The 17,221-nt window shown below is 41.2% G+C and overlaps 1 protein-coding gene across 1 annotated transcript; it reads right to left on the bottom strand.

Moving 5' to 3' along the window:
- Window positions 1–759: 759 nt before the first annotated feature.
- Window positions 760–15,454, bottom strand: dbpb (D site albumin promoter binding protein b). Its single transcript, XM_035942155.2, has 5 exons — window positions 14,194–15,454; window positions 13,835–14,116; window positions 12,787–13,206; window positions 4,588–4,847; window positions 760–3,127 (listed from the first exon to the last, which is right to left on the bottom strand). The coding sequence occupies exons 2-5, from the start codon at window positions 14,022–14,024 to the stop codon at window positions 2,912–2,914; spliced, it is 1,086 nt and encodes a 361-aa protein (XP_035798048.1). The 5' UTR covers window positions 14,025–14,116; window positions 14,194–15,454; the 3' UTR covers window positions 760–2,911.
- Window positions 15,455–17,221: the final 1,767 nt, after the last annotated feature.

Raw genomic sequence — 17,221 nt, 5'->3', positions numbered from 1 at the left:
TTGGACTGTTTTCCATCAGTCAGTTTGTCCTCTTGGTCAGCAGTAACAGCAGCTAAATATCTAGCTTCTACTGCTGAGAAAAAGATCACATTAGCATGGATTAGCAACCCTGTTACTGTGATTAGAGTAGGGTTAGCAAACAACACAGAAAACATGGAATAAAAATGCTACCATTGATGTGGAAGCTGAGACAATCAATACCTATTATTGATGAATATGGAGCAGAAACCTGGAGAAGAGAAGGTTGATTTTTTAATGTCCTCCAGTTCTGGAATGATCCACTAAATTAGGGAAACTTTAGTTGGGCAAGAATGCGTGTTTGAGCTGCTGTTAGAGGAATGTACACGATGTGAACAAACAGGGAGGAAATCAAAACATTTCACCACAAACCCGTCTGGTGATAACGGAATCGTCTGACCTCTGAGGATGACAACTCCTGCAAAAAACAAAAAACAAAACAAAAAAAACCCCATCAAACATGCAGCAGAGGAGTGCAAGAGAACAATCTTTTTATTGGCGTTTTTTGGGGAAATTTTCAACTGTAAATTTGCATGTTTCTATCGTCATTTTCTGTCTCATTTTTCTCCTTTTGTGTCTTGTTTTTGTCATTTTGTCTTGCTTTGTTGTTTTGTCTCATTTTTGTCATTTTGTGTCTCGTTTTTGTCATTCTGTGCTGTGTTTTTGTCAGGACGACGATGACACCGCTCCTGCAAAAAACAAAACAAAAATAAAAAAAACATCAAACATGCAGCAGAGGGGTGCATGACAACAATCTTTTTATTGGTGTTTTTTGGGAAATTTTTCAACTACATCCAAAGTGCCAGCGCTGACTGGCGGGCTGGGCGCCATGGACACTACCGATGCAGCAGATAGAGTCACTGGAGAAGATTCACCGACCACATCTGTGAAGGTATCTAGATCCGGTTGGGAGAGCAAACAACCACTGAACGGGGTGACGGAGGCTGAAACAAACCGACGGGGAGCGTATCAGTAGTGTGCATAGTCCGTCCACAGCCGGGGAAACAGAGGAGGTGAAGTATGAAGTAACACTGAGCCACTTTTCTACTGTGAGATCCACGGTGGGAGGGTGGCGTAGTGTCGCAGAGGGTGCTTCTCCGTTTGAAGAAGTCTTTCCGAGGAACACTGAAGATGTTTTCAAGGTGCAACAGATCGTCCGAAGAAAGGAAAACATTCAGTAATATAGAAGAACAACGATAAAGAGGGATAATCATCATAATCAGAACAATAATAATGGTAACTACTCATCATGGTCATGAAAGGGGATTAAAGTCTAGCACTAAGTCCTCGTCCCTCCCCAGGAAAAAAACATTGTGTACCATGGCATACAGTAGAGAGAACAGCGAGGGAGGAGCAGCACTGGAAGAAGCACTAACAAGCTGTGGACATCGACACAGGAGGTCCTCGAGTTACGTTCCTACGGCCCGACGCAAGTCGATATACAGCGCAAGTCGGAACTCCATCAGAAGAGTCTGACTTACGACTGGGAGCCATAATGAAGGGCAAAAAGTTAGCGAATGTAGCACAATCCAAGGTGGAGTACAACCAGAGAATGGAAACAAAGCCGTCTGACAGCACCACGTGACCACGTATTCACCTGCTCTGCTCACCAACTAGTTCCACGTGACCAGTTCCAAAGTAGCGACAAAACGCCGTAGGTCGAGGACGTCGTAAACCGAGGACCTGCCCATCACCAGTTCAGACGTAACGATGAAACGGCATATTTTGTAAACCAAGGACCCGCTTGTAATCACTTCCGACGTAACAACAAAAGGCCGTAGGTCGAGGACGTTGTAAAGTCGGAACTCCATCAGAAGAGTCTGACTTACGCTTGGGAACCATAATGAAGGGCAAAAAGTAAGTGAATGTAGCACAATCCAACCAGAGAATGGAAAAAAAGCCGTCTTATAGCGTCATGTGACGATGTATTCGTCCACTCCGCTCGCCAACTAGTTCCACATAACCGGTTCCAAAATAATGACGAAACGCTGTAGGTCGAGGATGTCGTAAACCGAGGACCCCTGAATTTGGGAAAATTTTGGCTTTTTATTTCTCCCATGAATCTGAGAAATCAACACAATTCCACTCGTTTCCTGGAACATGCTGACCGACCGAGCGTCCGGCCGATCCATCCGTCCGCCACCGCGCGAATTAAAGTGTGTTCATTTAAAAAGTACAGTAAAGTAACGATGTGCATTTTTTTAAAACTGGGAAGCTGCAGGAACAGAAAGTTTTTGCACAGAAATTTCCGTAAAACACCAGAAAAACACTTGGATCAGAAGAGGTTTAAAAATAAAAAAAACAACACAAGACGAGTGCCGAGGCGTCTCCTCGAGTGACGGGAACAGAACAGGAAGAAAAAATATAAGTGCTCGAGTAAAATCCACAAAATGTTGAACTATACGACTTTAAGATAATTCCTCTCTATATTACAATTGTTACATCGATCCTGCCGCTCTGACTACAAGAATCACAGAATCCCCACCGATGGCCTTCCACATGCTGCCTCACTCATCTAGAATAAAAAGATATTTACCGTAGCTTCGCCCCATCTGTAGAAAATATACAAAATTATTCTCCAAATTTGCTCTCCCCTCTAATTTTTCTTAAGTATTATAAAAATATACAATTCTCCAATAACAAAACTCTTAAAAGTCACATCTGTTAAATTATTCTCTCCTCTCCGCCCGTCGCTTTTAAGAGCTCGACAAAACAAGACACCTGAGCTTCGAAACCGCCTCCTCGTCTTTTACATTCATCATCATCATCTTCCTCATCATCATCATTATCATCATCATCATCATCATCATCGTGTCCATCGTCAGATTCAGAGTCTCAGATTTAATCCAGCTTATGTTCCTCCTCCTCGTCCTGATCGGCCGCCTCGCCGCCATCACTGGTCGGCCAGGCGGTTCTCGTATTTGCTAAGGATGTTGCGGCAGCGGCCCAGTTCCTTCCTCATCTCGGCCACTTCCTGTCGCAGGGCGGCGTTCTCCCGCTCTAGGTAGGCGGCCCGGACCGTGATCTGGTTCTCCTTGAGGCGCCGGGCGTCTCGGGAGCGCTTGGCGGCTTCGTTGTTCTTATACCTCCGGGTCCAGTACTTCTCGTCCTGGAAGAAAAAAAATGGAAGTTTAGTTCACAAAACGGAACATCAGAAGAATCAATGGAGGCTCAGAGAAAAGAACTCAGGAGGTCAAAGCGCCGCCTGACCTCAGAGACGTGGGCGTTTGTCTGAGAGCAAATCCACAAATCTGCAGGTTTGACAACCGACTGAACCACAAATGATGCTTTTACTTTCATGTTTACTGTAAATTATTGTATGTGCTTCCATAAATTACACTTTTAAATCATAAACGCAACTGAAATCTAGAAAAAAGACTCACCGGTGAATAGTTTCTGGTTTCTTTCCTCCTCTATGACAGTAAACTGAATATATTTTGACAAAATGGGACATTTTTTGACATTTTTCATCATTTTCTGATATTTTAGAGACCAAACAGCTGATCGATTACTCGAGAAAATGACAAACGGATTAATAAACTATAAATAAATAAAAATAATCATTAGTTTCAGTCCAACAACCAACAAATACAATATATTTGGACAAAACAAGACATTTTCTGACGTTTCTCGCCATCTTCTGACATTTTTCATAATTTTTTTGGGCATTTTCTGACATTTTAGAGACAAAACAAATGATCGATTCATTGAGAAAATAATGAACAGAGAACCACAAAAGATGCTTTCACTTTCATATTGACTGCAAATTATTGTATGTGTTTCCATAAATTACACTTTTTAATCATATATTCTGCTATTTCAGCTTCTTAAATGTGAATATTTTCTGGCTTCTTTCCTCATGGATGACAGTACACAGAATATATTTGGACAACGAGACATTTTCTGATGTTTTTCAGCATTTTCTGACATTTTTCATAATTTTCTGACATTTTTTTAAAAATTCCTGACACTTTAGAGACCAAACAGCTGTTTGGATATGTGCGAAACTAACTGACTAACTAATAAATGATAGAAATTGAAAGATTTTGTTTGAGTCACTTTTTGAAATTAAATTCTGTAATTTCAGGTTCTTTATTGTGAATATTTTCTGGTTTCTTTCCTCCTCTCTGACAGTAAGCAGAATATATTTGGACAAATTGAGACATTTTCTGATGTTTTCCCTCATTTTCTGACTGTTTAGAGACCAAACAACTGATCGATTACTTGAGAAAATAATCAACGATGAAATAAATGGTGAAAATCAAACACTGATTTAAATTTTTATTTTTGGCCTCTTTAGGGCAAAAACTAAGAAATATTTTCATCATTTATTCATCCGCTGATTATTTTTTTGGCTTATTTTTTATAGTTTCGTCTCTAAAATGTCACAGGATGGAGAAAATGTCCATCAGAAACTCAGTTAACCAACTAGAGGTACAACAACTAATTATTTGTCGACTATTAAGGAATAAATTAAGAAAGAACAGTCTAAATTCTGTGTCCTCCGCTTCTGGAATGAGCCTTACAGTTCCTACTGCTGATTTTAAATGGTGTGAAAGTTAAATTCACCTTCATGTTGTCGGGCACCAGGATCTTTCGGGCTTTCTTGATCATCGGCTGAGGCTTCAGCTCCTCCTCGCTGAACGAATGCCTCCGCGGGTCGAAGTTGGGCTGCGGCGAGGCCTCGGACATCCCCACGTCCGAGGAGTCCATGTCGAACATCCCCATGACGTCGGGGCCGCTGCCGGTGGGCGTGAGCAGCGGCGGGCAGGAGGACGAAGACGACGAGGAGGGAGACTCGCAAGAGTCGTTCATACTCGTCTGGCTCCCTGAAACCACAGAGAAAAACCTGCATTAAAAACGACACAGAACAGCTGCAGCGACCGGCGGAGGCCAGCAGGTGGCAGCAGAGAGCCGCCACCTCGGAGGTAAACAACAAACAACATTCCTGCTCCAGTGATTCTGAGAACTGAGGATGTTTTCCAGCTGCACAGATTTTCATCTTCAGAGGGGCGTTTCGAGAACAGATAGGACATTTTACATTAATATTACATAACACATGCATTTCTGGAAACAGATTCACTGATTTATGGGCACATCTGGATGTAGATTTGTTTGATCAGATAAAACACTCCAATATGTGAATAAACAAACAGCTCTCCATGCAGAATGCAAATTTGCTCATCCTCAGGTGAATAAACTGCACGTTTCGGTCGTTTTGTGTCTCGTTTTTGTCATTTTTTTGTCATTTTGTGCCACTTTTTTTGTCACTTTGCATCTTGTTTTTGTTGTTTTGCATCTTAGTTCTGTCATTTTCTGTCTCGTTTTTGTCTATTTATGTCTCATTTTTGTCAATTTGTATCTTGTTTTTGTTGTTGTGTCTCGTTTTTGTGAGTTCTCATTTTTGTCGGTTTGTGTCTTGTCTGTCGTTCTGTCTCATTTTTTATCATTTTCTGTTTCATTTTTGTAGTTTTACGTCTCGTTTTTGTCGTTTTGTGTCATATTTTTGCCGTTATGTGTCTTGTTTTTGTCATTTTGTCTTGTTTTTGTAGAAGAAATCACTAAATTTTTAGTTTACGTTTATTAGTCTTTTGATTATTTTCTCACGTATTGGATCAGTTGTTTGGTCTCTAATATTTCAGAAAATGATGAAAAATGTCAGAAAATGTCTTGTTTTGTCCAAAGACATTATATCATGCATGCATTTCCAGAAACAGATTCACTGATTTATGGGCAGATCTGGATGTAAAAGCAGATTTGGACATGTTTGATCAGATAAAACACTCCAATATGTGAATAATCTAACAGCTCTCCATGCAGAACGTAAATTTGCACGTCTTCGGGAGAATAATTTGCACGTTTCTATCAGTTTTTGTGATGTAAAAAATCCTCAGATTTGCTATGGAAACTTTCTTTTACATCATTTTGTAAATCTGCAGGAACATTAAATTAATCAGCGCCTATTTTGACAATTAATCTGCTTGAATCATTTCTAAAAATGAAAACTTCTTGTATGTGAATATTTTCTGGTTTCTTTCCTTTAGAGACCAAACAGCTGATCAATTCATTGAGAAACAATCAACACACTAATTCACATTTTTCACATTTTTTTTGACATTTTAAAGACCAAAGAAGCCCTCAATAAATCCAGAAGACAACTGGCAGATTAACAAACAGAGGACCTAATGATTTTTTTACGTATTTACAGCTCATTCTGTAGCTCATTGTGTACTTTATTGAGCTTCAGACAAAATGAGATATTTTTAAACGTATTTCATCATTTTCTAACATTTTAGAGACCAAACAACTGATCGAATACGTGAGAAACTAAATAAATAATGTTTATTTTATGTATTAGTCTTTATTTACTGCTCATTCTGTAACTCGCTGTAAGAAAAACAGTCTAAATTCTGTGATTTCAGTTTCTTAAATGTGAATATTTTCTGGTTTCTTTCCTCTATGACAGTAAACTGAATATTTTTGGAGTAAACTAGACACTTTCTGACATTTTTCGTCATTTTCTTGCATTTTAGAGACCAAACAGCTGATCAATCATCGAGAAAAAAAGCAACACACTAATAAATGACATCCTGATGCACTTTTTTTTTTTAACCATATTTTGGCATTTTAAAGACCAAACAACCACTCAATAAATCCAGAAAAAAACCTGTCAGATTAATAAACAGTGGAAATAATGATTATTTTATTTGTTAGTCTGTATTTACGGCTCATTCTGTAGCTCACTGCAAGAAAAACAGTCTAAATTCAGTGATTGTAGCTCTTTAAATGTGAATATCTTCACATTTTCTGTTTTTTTCCTCCTCTATGACAGTAAACTGAGTATCTTTGGAGTAAACCAGACTTTCTTACATTTTAGAGACCAAACAGCTGATCAAATTCGTGAGAAAATAACCAACAGACTACTAAAAGAAATGCATTGCACTGAAATGCATTGTAGGCTTCATTTTAATCACCTGTTGTATTGTTTATTTTAAAGATAAACATAAAAACACGTTGACATTTGGACATTCTTTACAAAGGACAGTTTGCATTTTATATTTTTCTTACTGTTTGTTTCTATTCACTGCACATTTTGGTTTGTTTATTTATCTGTATTTATGGAGGTGGGAACTGCACTCTTTCTCTTTAGACGCCGGTGCAAACATGCATTCCACATCTGCAAACCGCCGTTATCAAACGCTGCAGGACTAAATCAGAATCTGCTGAATGTTGGTTCGTGATATCTGTGACTTTTCTGGAGGAAACTGCAGAGAAATTCCTGTGGCTCAATGCCAACTTCCAGAAGAGGAATCTAAAAGTGGAAATGTTATGTAAGTGTCTTCCCCTCCCCTCAAAACCAGTTTCTTTAAGCGGGGCCAGTATAGGGCTTTACCTCTCCCACCCCCTTTAAGGCCCAGAACGCCGTCACTTTAACTCCTGAACGGCTGAACACCAACCAGCAAACCCATTATCAGTAAAAGCAGATCAATGCAGCAGAAATAACAACAAAGACCAAAACTCCTACGCAAACAGTTTTTAAAGATTTTTCATCGTAATGTTTCCTTTAAATGCCGCAAATTTAAATTTTTAACGCTTAAAAAAAATCATTTACGCCCAAAGATTTGTCATTCATCCAAAATATAAGCATCGTTTTGTGTCTCGTTTTTGCCATTTTGTGTCTCGCTTTTGTCATTTTGTGTCTCTTTTTATCATTTTCTGTCTCATTTTTGTCATTTTGTGACTCGTTTTAGTTGTTCTGTCTCGTTTTTGTCGTATTTTTATTTGCTTTCCATAAATACAACCCTTACGTCCCAAGTTTCACTAATATGTCTTGACTAATGTCTTAATTACAACAGTAAATTGCTTAAAAGTGCAACAAACCTAAAAAAATGAAAACCGTTTTTGTTTTCTTCGCATACATTTCAGAATACAGAAACTGCACAGCTGCATCCCTCAGATTAGTAGAAAAGTTGGTCAACATCAGGTGGTCTGGTTTATACAGATCTCTGCTCTGTGTGCTTTATTGTGTATTTTTACAAACCCATCACAGCAGCTAAAAGGCACTCTGAGATCTGGTGAATGTGTGAAATGTTAGTGGAAGAACAATGGATCTATCTGATCTGGTTTCACATCTACCACCAATCAAACATCAATATTCAGTCACAGCTACTCTGGGCTGCACAGGGTTAACCTGGTCAGAAACTGAGCATCTATTTGGGTTCTAACCCTAAACAAGACCTGAAACGGCATTAAGAAGACAGAATACAACAAAAATTAGATAAAAACCGACAAAACCAAGACAAAATGACAGGAAAGAGACGACACTGTTCAAAGAGACACAAAATAATGAAAACAAGACACAAAAATGAGACGCAAAATGACAAAAATAAAATTACAAAAATGGACACAAAATGAAAAAAAGAGACACGAAACGCCAAAAACGAGACATAATACAACAAAAACTGACACAAAATGACCAAAATGAGACACAAAACGACAAAAATGAGACACAAAATGACAAAAACGAGACATAAAACGACAAAAACTGACAACATGACCAAATGAGACAAAACGACAAAAACGCGGCAGAAAACAACAAAAATGAGACACAAAATGAAAAAAACGAAACACAAAATTACAAAAACGAGACATTTAAAAAACAAACACAAAACAACAAATTAATCCTAACTCCCCAGATTTTACATGCAAAAAGAATCATGGATCTATCTGATCTGGTTTCAGATTTAATACCAATCAAAAAAATCACTACTCAGTCGTAGCGCCGGTGCTACGCTAACGCTAAGACGCTAACACTTCCATAGAGAAGCTAATAATGAGGCATAAAAACTAAAATAAAACCACAGACTATCATTAATAAATCAGTAATAAACTCATATTTTCTGCTACAAACCTTCACACGACGACAACTTCTCATTTAAAACCAAAATAAAGAGAATAAAGAAGCCAGAATATCTTATATTTAAAGACACTGCTGATTAAAACCAGCTCATGTTTGCATTTTCCTGCTTTTAGGGCAGATCTGGATCGCAAAAGTAGATTTGGGGCATTTTGTTGTTTAAGCCTCAAATAACAAATAAATGCTCCAATATGTAAACAAACCAACAGCTCGGCTTGTTTACAACATAAACAATGTAAATCTGCACGTTTCTATCAGTTTTTAGGATGTTAAAATCCTCAGGTTTGCTCCACTTGTTGTTAATTTGACCTCTGCAGGTAAAACAGTTCAACAGCTCATTAAAAAAAATAAATAAAGACCAGAAAAATACGTTTCTGTTGTTGTTTTAATGATACTTGCCTCTGACTACACCCCTCCCAACAACAGCCTATTTCTACCACCCTTCTGACTGTTGTATTGTTTATTTTAAAGATGTCGAAATGTTTCTGTCCCTTTTAAATGACTTAAAATCTGCTCCAGTTGCTGGTTATTTGACTTCTAATACTTGATTTCTTTGCAAATCTTATAAAATCCTTCTTGTTTTCAGCGTTTACCGTTTTTCCAAACTGAAAATTTATTTAGTAATGAAAATTACTTAGTTTCAGAGCTTGAGGGTCTAATTATGATATGTTGCTGCCACATTTTTCATTATTTTCTCCTTAAAAATAATCATTTTTGGTCTACTTGCTGTTTATTTGACAATTTGTTTTGCACACCTTTTAAAATCCTCCTTGTTTTCAGTGTTGACTGTCTTATAAAATTAAAAATCTACTTAGAAATGAAAATTATTTACAGTTTCAGAGCTCAAAGGTCTAATAATCACGTGCCGTTGCCTCATTTTTCACTATTTTCTACTTAAAAATCCTCATTTTTGTTGTTTATTTGATGTGTAACACTTGATTTGTTAGTCCTATCTTTTAAAATCCTCCTTGTTTTCATGGTTTCCTGAAGTGAGAACCTCGGTAATAAGGCTGACTAACACTTTCAGAGCTGCAGCAGCTCTCAGCACCTGCCTCATCTATAATTAACGAAGCAGCTGCTGAAGCTCCTCTGGTTTGTGCAGAAACGTTCTGCCTCAGACGGAGTTCAGTTCGATTGTTCTGTTCGGTTCTTCTTCTCGGGGAGAACTTCAGGAGGAGGAAGCGGTTCTTCCTGCTGCGGAGGCCCCGCCCCCTTCGCCCCCGGGCCCCTCTGGCTCCGCCCCCTTGTTCTCTCCCTCCAGAACTCCCGGCCGGGGCACGTGTAGCGACGCGTGCACATGCGTGTGGCGTGTGAAGCTCTCAGAGATTTAAAGACACGCCACCGCAAACACTCGGCTCTGGGCTCGGCCTCCTGTTCTCACTGACGCTGCTACTGTACACGGATCACATGGCGCTAGAACCAAGGCAGAACCATGGCAGAACCACGTTAGGACCCCAGTAGAACCTCAGCAGAACCACAGCATAACTACACCAGAACCTTAGCAGAACCTCAGCATAACTACACCAGAACCTCAGTAGAACTACGCCAGAACCTCAGCAGAACTACAGTAGACCTCAGCAGAACCCCAGCAGAACCTCAGCATAACTACACCAGAACCTCAGCATAACTACAGTAGAACCTTAGCAGAATATCAACAGAACCCCAGCAGAACCTCAGCATAACTACACCAGAACCTCAGCAGAACATCAACAGAACCCCAGCAGAACCTCAGCATAACTACACCAGAACCTCAGCAGAACCTCAGTAGAACTACACCAGAACCTCAGCATAACTACACCGGAACCTCAGCAGAACCTCAGCATAACCACGGCAGAACTACAGCAGAACCGATTCAATACATCCGTTTATCTCTACCTGAACAACAACAACTATAATAATAATAATACTAATAACAACAATAATGACGAATCAGATGTTTATCGACCCAGAATAACAGTAAATAATAATAATAATAATAACAATAAAGAATAGCATGTTTACTCCCCCAGAATAATAAAATAATAAAAAATAATCATGTCTGTTTACCCCCAGAATAATAATAAAGAATCACACCTGATTACGTCCCCAGAATATTACTACTACTACAAACACTTTCAGAGCTGCAGCAGCTCTCAGCACCTGCCTCATCTATAATTAACGAAGCAGCTGCTGAAGCTCCTCTGGTTTGTGCAGAAACGTTCTGCCTCAGACGGAGTTCAGTTCGATTGTTCTGTTCGGTTCTTCTTCTCGGGGAGAACTTCAGGAGGAGGAAGCGGTTCTTCCTGCTGCGGAGGCCCCCCCCCCCACCCCCCCCCGGCCCCTCTGGCTCCGCCCCCTTGTTCTCTCCCTCCAGAACTCCCGGCCGGGGCACGTGTAGCGACGCGTGCACATGCGTGTGGCGTGTGAAGCTCTCAGAGATTTAAAGACACGCCACCGCAAACACTCGGCTCTGGGCTCGGCCTCCTGTTCTCACTGACGCTGCTACTGTACACGGATCACATGGCGCTAGAACCAAGGCAGAACCATGGCAGAACCACGTTAGGACCCCAGTAGAACCTCAGCAGAACCACAGCATAACTACACCAGAACCTTAGCAGAACCTCAGCAGAACTACAGTAGACCTCAGCAGAACCTCAGTAGAACCTCAGCATAACTACACCAGAACCTCAGCAGAGCTACAGTAGAACCTCAGCAGAACATCAACAGAACCCCAGCAGAACCTCAGCATAACTACACCAGAACCTCAGCAGAACATCAACAGAACCCCAGCCGAACCTCAGCATAACTACATCAGAACCTCAGCAGAACCTCAGTAGAACTACACCAGAACCTCAGCATAACTACACCGGAACCTCAGTAGAACTACGCCAGAACCTCAGCAGAACTACAGTAGACCTCAGCAGAACCTCAGTAGAACCTCAGCAGAACCTCAGCATAACTACACCAGAACCTTAGCAGAACATCAACAGAACCCCAGCAGAACCTCAGCATAACTACACCAGAACCTCAGCAGAACATCAACAGAACCCCAGCAGAACCTCAGCATAACTACACCAGAACCTCAGCATAACTACAGTAGAACCTTAGCAGAATATCAACAGAACCCCAGCAGAACCTCAGCATAACTACACCAGAACCTCAGCAGAACATCAACAGAACCCCAGCAGAACCTCAGCATAACTACACCAGAACCTCAGCAGAACCTCAGTAGAACTACACCAGAACCTCAGCATAACTACACCGGAACCGCAGCAGAACCTCAGCATAACCACGGCAGAACTACAGCAGAACCGATTCAATACATCCGTTTATCTCTACCTGAACAACAACAACTATAATAATAATAATACTAATAACAACAATAATGACGAATCAGATGTTTATCGACCCAGAATAACAGTAAATAATAATAATAATAATAATAAAGAATAGCATGTTTACTCCCCCAGAATAATAATAAAGAATCACACCTGATTACGTCCCCAGAATATTACTACTACTACAAAAATAACAATAATAACAATAATAACAATAATAATAATAATAATAATAATAATAATAATAATAATAATAATAATAATAATAATAACAAATAATAATAAATAACCAAATCTGTTTACCTCCCCATAGTTAAAACAATAATAATAATAATAATAATAGTAATTCTACTACTAAAATAATAACAATCAAGTTGCATGTCATGCTCCAGTCCATGTGACTCTGGCAGAAATCTGCTCCGTCACCGCTGGATGTTTTTTTGCTGAATCATTAAAATGCAGAGACAACCTTGATTACAGGTGAACCTCGGAGCGACCAATCAGCAGCCGGGACGCTCCGCCATCGTTACTCACCGTGCAGACAGTCTCCTCCTCCGGGGAGACCCTGCGGCGCCACCTCCAGGCCAATGAGCGACGGCGAGGAGGAGGTGGAGGACGGCGGCGACGAGGACGTGGAGCAGGGCGGCGAGGAGGGCGGCAGGCACTGGGAGCTCTGGTTGGGCACCGCCGACTGGGAGCTCTGGGACGGGATCTGGGCCGAGCTGGAGCTGTTGTTGCTGTGCATGCTGCCCATCCCGTTCTCCGTCAGGAACTCCTCCAGGTCCATGTACTGGAGCTGGAACAGGCCGCCGTCTGCCGGCAGGGTCCGGTCCCACAGCAGGGGGCCCAGGAACTGGTTGAAGCCTCCGGAACCATTGGTGCCGGAGCAGCCGGTACCTCCGCCGGTCCTCATGGAGCACAGGGAGTCCTCGTCCAGGTCCAGACGGTCTTTATCTGCAGGAGACGAGAAAACATGAGAGTCTGCTGGAGATGGTGGAGGCAGCAGGGGGATCAGAACCTCCAAGAAGGACTGGAATCTCCCAGGTGGAGTAGAACCACCAAGAAGGATGAGAACCTCCAAGAAAGTTCAGAACATCCCAGGTGGAGCAGAACCTCCTAGGTGGATCAGAACCACCAGGAAAGTTCAGAACCTCCAAGAAAGTTCAGAACATCCAAGAAGGATCAGAACCTCCAACAAGGATTGGAACCTCCAAGGAGGAGCAGAACCTCCAAGATGGATCAGAACCTCCAAGGAGGATCAGATGGAGGCTGAATGCAGAATAAACCAACTTGTTGTTAAATTTGTTGACAGATCTCACAGTAGCTGGTTTGGCAGTTAGAACCCCCAGAACTCCGAGAACTGGGTCAAACAAACCCCTGATCTGGACTCTGGAGCAGGTTTATAGTCCAGGAGCACCAGCAGAACTCTCCTGTACAACATCTGCACTTTGTTGTTTACTTTTACTTACTGCACATTATTTATGGTTATTTATGGACTCTTTCTGCGAACTAATGAAGTATTTTTACTCTCTAGAACAGTACCGGGTGTCTACATGCTGGACCGGACCAGAACTTCTCCCACCTTTGCCCTCTCCGGGGCTCTTGAGTCGCTGGTCGCCCTTCATCGGGTGCTGCAGCAGCGACTTCAGCCCCGCCATGGAGCTCAGGTGGCCCCCAGTGAGGGAGCCCGCGGGCTGGGTGCAGCCTCCGAACTGCGGGCTGGCTCCGGCTGGAAGGTCGGGGTTCGGGAGCTGGGAGAGCTGCCGGGACATCCTGGAGGAGGACGCGGAGACACCTGGAGCACCGGAGCGGGGCGAGGCGAGCGGAGCGGACCGGAGCGGCTACCGATGGGTCGGTTCTGGTTCTGGAGGAGGGGCGGCAGGTGATCAGAACAACAACTGGACCGAGTGACGCAGCTGGATAGAAAAGTTGAACTTTTACCTGAGAGTCGTGCAGAGCTGCTTATTTCCACGCAGAGACGTGCTCGTGGAAATATTCCATCGTAGAGGAACCGAACAGAACCCACGGAACCAAAATACACTAAATCCCACAGAGAGTTTCCAAAACAGAAAAAAAAACACACCAGGAAAAACACGCAGCAGCAGCGTCCGTGTCCGTGGGTGAGGAGTTGTGTTTGTGTGCTCGGTGTCGGGGGGAGGAGCGGACCGTTGGGGGGGGGCTTCCTCTTTCTGTCTGTACTTTCTGCGTCCGGTGGATCCGGTCACGGGCGCACGGGCTGCGCGTTCGGTGCCGCTCCACGTCCACGGTGTGTCTCTCTCTCTGTCTCTCAGCTGGAACGGACACGGGCAGTTCACGTGACGTCACGGCGAGCCGAGGCGCGAGAGGCGTGAGAGTGCGACGCTTATTATTAATGAGCCCCGCCCCCTCTCGTGCCACACCTCAAGGAGCGCCGTGTTTGTTTGGCGTCGCCGCTCAACGCGGCGCCGCACGAAAAAAAAAACACGCAAAACCCCCACGTTATGAGCCGCGTCCACGCCGCCGCACTTCACCGGCCTTTCCCTGCGTGTTTTGTGCGTGTTCCCGGTGTGCGCGGCCCCACCACGGCGCCGCTCTCCTCCGGTTTGCTCGTAATCCACCGGCAACGTGACGCGCCGTTTTTTCAAGTGAGAGGAACGCGCCCGCACGTTGCCTCGCAGCGCACAATAGCTGTTCCAGCTCACGTGTAGGCGGCACGCGGGAACCATGCCTGCGTGCTCGCGGCTCGGGTTCCGGTTGGCTCCCGGCGCGGCCGCGGCTCCGCCCACGGCGCGCGCTCATTGGCCAGAAGTAGGTCGAGCCGCCCCGCCCCCCGCGTGGTTTCCCCCTCGTGCATGCCACTGCCGCGTGAGAGCCGTTCGGAGGGAGAGAGCGCGAGGCTTGTACTGTACGGCCGCTCCGCACGAGCACACATGCAGGAGTAATCAGATTACTGCCGGAGTCAGCAGCAGAGAACAAAGTGAACCGAAGGATCAGCTGATCGGCAGCTACCTGGAGGAGGAAAACTTCACCTGGAGGCAGCAGAATACCTCACAGGACACAGTGTCTGACAACAGAGACACACAAAGACACACAAAAACATAAAAACACTACACAGTGTCTACCACAGACACACAAACAACAAAATATAGAAAACAACTAAAACATACAAACCCAGAAAAACACTACACACTAACACAGACACGAGACACACAAAAACATAAAAACACTACACACTGTCTAATAAAGACACAACAGAGACACAATAAAGACATACAAAAACACTACACACTGTCTAACACAGACACACAAAAAACAAAGACACAAAAAAACATAAAAACACTATATACTGTCTGATAAAAACACACAACAAAGATGCAAACAAGACAACACACAAAAAACAAAAATGTAAAAAACACAAAAACATAAACAGCAACATTCTTCCAAGTTTCTGACTGTAATTTCTGCTAATATTCTGTTATTTTACAGCTTTTCACTGAACTAATAACATCTGATCCTCTCGTCTATCTGCAACTTTGCACAATAAAAGTCATTAAAATCACTTACCGATTTATATTTATATATTATCTGTATATAAACAGAGCAGTCATGTAGAATTTCATCAAACGTTGTTTAATAACAATAAAACTGATTTTGATGTTCAGTTCCATCACAAAAAAGTCAAAATTTACATTACATTAAAAATATTGCTATTTTTTCAATTATCAAGAATCATCATAGTAATTTTTTTTTTTTTTTTTTACTGTATTTATATCAGGTAAAATTATAAATATTTGACAGATATTTGCTGGTAGTTTGAACATTTTTAAACACGTTTGCATTTTTTAAATTATATTAAAGATAGAAAAAGGGCAATTTTTTGTACTTCTATTTTAAAGGTTTTCCCTCTTTAAATTAAATTACCAAAAAATATGTTTTAAAAAATTGAAATGAATAAATAAAATCCCCAAAAAGTTAAACACACTTTAACTGCTAAAAAATAAATATTTAAAAAAAATACACATAAAAAATTATTGTTTCTTTATCATTATTATCAAGAATTATTAGATATCAATTTTATCCGATAGTAATTTCCCTCTTTAATTCAATTATAAAAAATACGTTTTTAAAAAGTAAATAAATAAAATCCCCAAAAAGTTTAATTTGTTTTGACTGTTAAAAATATTATTGAGAATTTTTTAAAATTATTATCAAGACGTATTTGATAGTAATTTTATTAGATAGTATTTTTTTCCCTCTTTAAATTACAAATGTTTAAAAAATAATAATAAAATCCCCAAAAAGTTTAATTTGTTTTGACTGTTACAAATAATGACAATTAAAAAAAAAAATCCACATTAAAAATTATTGTTTTTTTGTTGTTATCAAGAATTATTAGATAGTAATTTCATTAGATAGTAATTTCCCTCTTTAATTAAATTACAAATACATATTTTTAAAAATAAATAAAACCCCCAAAAGTTCAAATTGTTTTTTGTTTTTTTGTTGTTTTTTTTTTACAATGTGTGGCTGTAAAATTAGTTTTACTGTATTTATTCATTTATATCATATTTTATATCAGGTAAAATTTTAAATATTTGACAGCTGGTAGTTTCAATATTTCTTTAAATTTACTTGGTTGTTAATTTACTGATATATTTTGAAAACGACACTATTCCTGTATTTTTTCCAGCATATTTCTCCGGCACCTTTGCTGTAATATTCTAAACTTTTTTAACCTCCTGCCAGCGTTCAGAGGAAACCTTCGCCCATGCGGATGAGTCACCACATAAAAGCTTTAATAAGCACCTGAGATCAACCCAACATTACGCACCGGAATAACGCCGAGCTCCGTTTCCCTTCGTTTAACTCCGTCCGGGTCCTTGTTTAAATGAAACGTCGGGCTTTAATCGTGTCCAGCTGTGGTCTCCTCAAATCAACAGCTGACCTGAATCCTCCTCAAACAGCAGCTGATGAATCATCACGTTTCATT

The sequence above is a fragment of the Amphiprion ocellaris genome, chromosome 9 (assembly GCF_022539595.1).
Source record: "Amphiprion ocellaris isolate individual 3 ecotype Okinawa chromosome 9, ASM2253959v1, whole genome shotgun sequence".
In the NCBI taxonomy this organism is placed as follows: Eukaryota; Metazoa; Chordata; class Actinopteri; family Pomacentridae; genus Amphiprion; species Amphiprion ocellaris.
Note: the sequence above shows the minus strand (reverse complement) of the source record. Positions and strands in the feature narration are given on the sequence as shown.

Bases quoted from the DNA above. Each gene is read 5' to 3' on its own strand.
- dbpb (XM_035942155.2), bottom strand. From the start codon at position 14,024: ATGTCCCGGCAGCTCTCCCAGCTCCCGAACCCCGACCTTCCAGCCGGA. The intron at 13,207-13,834 runs GTGGGAGAAGTT...CGTCTCCTGCAG, and splicing joins GAGCCCCGGAGAGGGCAAAG to ATAAAGACCGTCTGGACCTG. The intron at 4,848-12,786 runs GTGAGTAACGAT...CTGTGGTTTCAG, and splicing joins AGGAGGAGACTGTCTGCACG to GGAGCCAGACGAGTATGAAC.